The 2544-nt window shown below is 41.8% G+C and overlaps 1 protein-coding gene across 1 annotated transcript in view; it reads right to left on the bottom strand.

Moving 5' to 3' along the window:
- The window catches only part of LOC106880937 (outer dynein arm-docking complex subunit 4), a 36492-nt gene extending 35969 nt beyond the window's left edge, over positions 1–523 (bottom strand). The window contains exon 1 of the mRNA XM_052966772.1: positions 92–523. Within this exon, the coding sequence (XP_052822732.1) occupies positions 92–253 (162 nt within the window). The 5' untranslated portion in view covers positions 254–523. The remainder of the gene's footprint in view (positions 1–91) is intronic.
- Positions 524–2544: the final 2021 nt, after the last annotated feature.

Here is a 2544-nt window from a genome sequence, read left to right as displayed (position 1 = left end):
GGAGAGGTGTCAACCGATTAACCAAACAAACAAGCAACAAAAACCGATGTGGGAAGGTATCTTTTCAGTCTTAGCGCTACGGTATATTTACCTTAGTGAAACTCTCGATAGCTTTCTTGTATTGACCGACATGCATGAAATGGAACCCATCATCTCTTCGAGATTCGAACGTCACTGGAATTACAATCGATTCGCTATCCACTTCGCTGTCGTCATCTTTGTCTCGTCTGTTTTTCGTGCGATTTCCAAGCATGACAGCAAAAAAGTACCTGTTGGATTCCCGCCCAGATATTTCGTTTAGAGCAGTTGCTGTTTTTTTTTTTTTTCCTGCTTGCTTAGTGTTTTCTTAAAACTTTACGAATTTTTTTTCCCTTGTCTCTTCTTGCGGATCCTTTATTATTATTATTATTATTTTATTTATTCCCCTTTATGTGGGAACACATAAAACATCGAAAATGAAAGCGCAACGATAAGTAAAATAACTTCCGTTACTAGGATAAACAAAGGTTCGCTCCTGAACTAATATGATCTCCTCCCTGACGACTTATCAGTAGCGAGTGGGGGTGGGGGTACATATAACTCTCTCTCTCTTTCATTCTCCTTCTCTCTGTCTCTCTTTCCTTCTCTCCCCTCTCTCTGTCTCTCTTTCCTTTTCTCCCTCTCTCTCTTTGTCCCTCTTTTTCCCTCTCTCTTTCTTTCTCTCCCTTTCTCATTCTCTTTCCTTCTCTCCCTCTGTCTGTCTGTCTCTTTCTTTCCTTTTCTCTCTTTACTTCTTCCGCTCTGTCTCACTCTTTCCTTCTCTCGCTGTCTCTCTCTCTCTCTTTTCATATCTCCCTTTGTTTCTTTGTTTCTTTCCTTCTCTCCTTCTCTTTCTCAAGTTGGTGGACAGCGGCACCCCTTGACCATGTTTTAATCGACTAAATTGACCCAAGTACGTATCTCAAGCCTGTCATTTATTCAATCGTTTACTTTTACAGGACTGCTGGGTTATGAGGACGGGAAGAAACAAACATGTTGTCAAGCGGCTGTGGGGAAATAAACAAAGATACGCACGCACATGCATACATACATACATACATGTCTAGATATGCAAGTATATGCATGAATAATCACACACACATACATTGTTGTTGTTGGCACTCCGTCGCTTACGACGTCGAGGGTTCCAGTTGATCCGATCAACGGAACAGCCTGCTCGTGAAATTAACGTGCAAGTGGCTGAGCACTCCACAGACACGTGTACCCCGAACGTAGTTCTCGGGGAGATTCAGCGTGACACAGACTGTGACAAGGCTGACCCTTTGAATTACATGTACAACAGAAACAGGAAGAAAGAGTGAGAGAAAGTTGTGGCGAAAGAGTACAGCAGGGTTCGCCACCATCCCCTGCCGGAGCCTCGTGGGGCTTTAGGTGTTTTCGCTCAATAAACACTCACAACGCCCGGTCTGGGAATCGAAACCGCGATCCTATGACCGCGAGTCCGCTGCCCTAACCACTGGGCCATTGAGCCTCCACTCATACATACATACATAGTGGTTGCTTTCTCATACACAAGCAAAGCCATTGCTAGAAAGATCACTGAAATGAATCATCGATAATGCTATGTGATAATGCATAATGCACAGTTGTGCTGGCTGGCAGAAGGAACTGGTGCCATAGTATGAAGTCTTTTGACATGTCTTTTTAATCCTCCAACTGTTGCACATATCCTGTTGTCAACAATATCTGTATCATAATTTGCAAGGAGTTGATTCCCATGGCTTCTGTGATGGCTGACCAGGCCTGCATGGCTTAAGCATTTCCTCCTACAAATCACACATGTAAAAATCAAAACTATATTTGTATTTATTCATATATATAATTCCTTTTATATCCTCTTGATATTGTTTGTATATTTTCATTTTATTTATATAATGACAGTGCTCGAGCATGGCCACAGCTCATGAGCTGAAACTAGATCAAATCAAATCAAATCATATTTTTAAAATTTTATATTTCATATATTTCTATGTTTTTGTGTGTTTGTATAAATATATAAGAGGTAGATGGAGTTCCTGCGTTTAACAAAAGCATGGTGGAGGCAATTTATCTAGAAGGTAATTCTGAATTGAAATCCTTCACTGCTGTCTTGTGGTTAGCCATTATTGGACAAAGACTGGGAGAAGGACACTGTGATATAAAACCTGCGACTGCAAATGCACCCAATTATTTCGACTTGCTCTTCTTTTTGGATCATGCTTTGTAGCTTAGAGTGTGGGATTAATTCTGGGCAAAACTTTTCCTCGCTTTAACAAGTGTCAAGTATAGGTGTTGCTTGAAAAGAAAAAGAAATGTACATACATACATACATGATGGCCGTCCACTCGTGACCGAGGAAGAACATTGCCGACCTTCAGGAACATTGTGCGCTCTAGGACTAACTTGTATTTTGCATTTGCGGCTCCGTTGGTGGCTAATGAGCCCTGCTCTTGACAAGCATACACGACTGCAAACATTGCAGACCAAGCTTTCCCCGTTCACTATACGAGCCGTGCACTTTCGCGC

The sequence above is a fragment of the Octopus bimaculoides genome, chromosome 3 (assembly GCF_001194135.2).
Source record: "Octopus bimaculoides isolate UCB-OBI-ISO-001 chromosome 3, ASM119413v2, whole genome shotgun sequence".
In the NCBI taxonomy this organism is placed as follows: domain Eukaryota; kingdom Metazoa; phylum Mollusca; class Cephalopoda; order Octopoda; family Octopodidae; genus Octopus; species Octopus bimaculoides.
The sequence above is the reverse complement of the archived record's forward strand: the minus strand, read 5'-3'. Positions and strand labels throughout refer to the sequence as shown.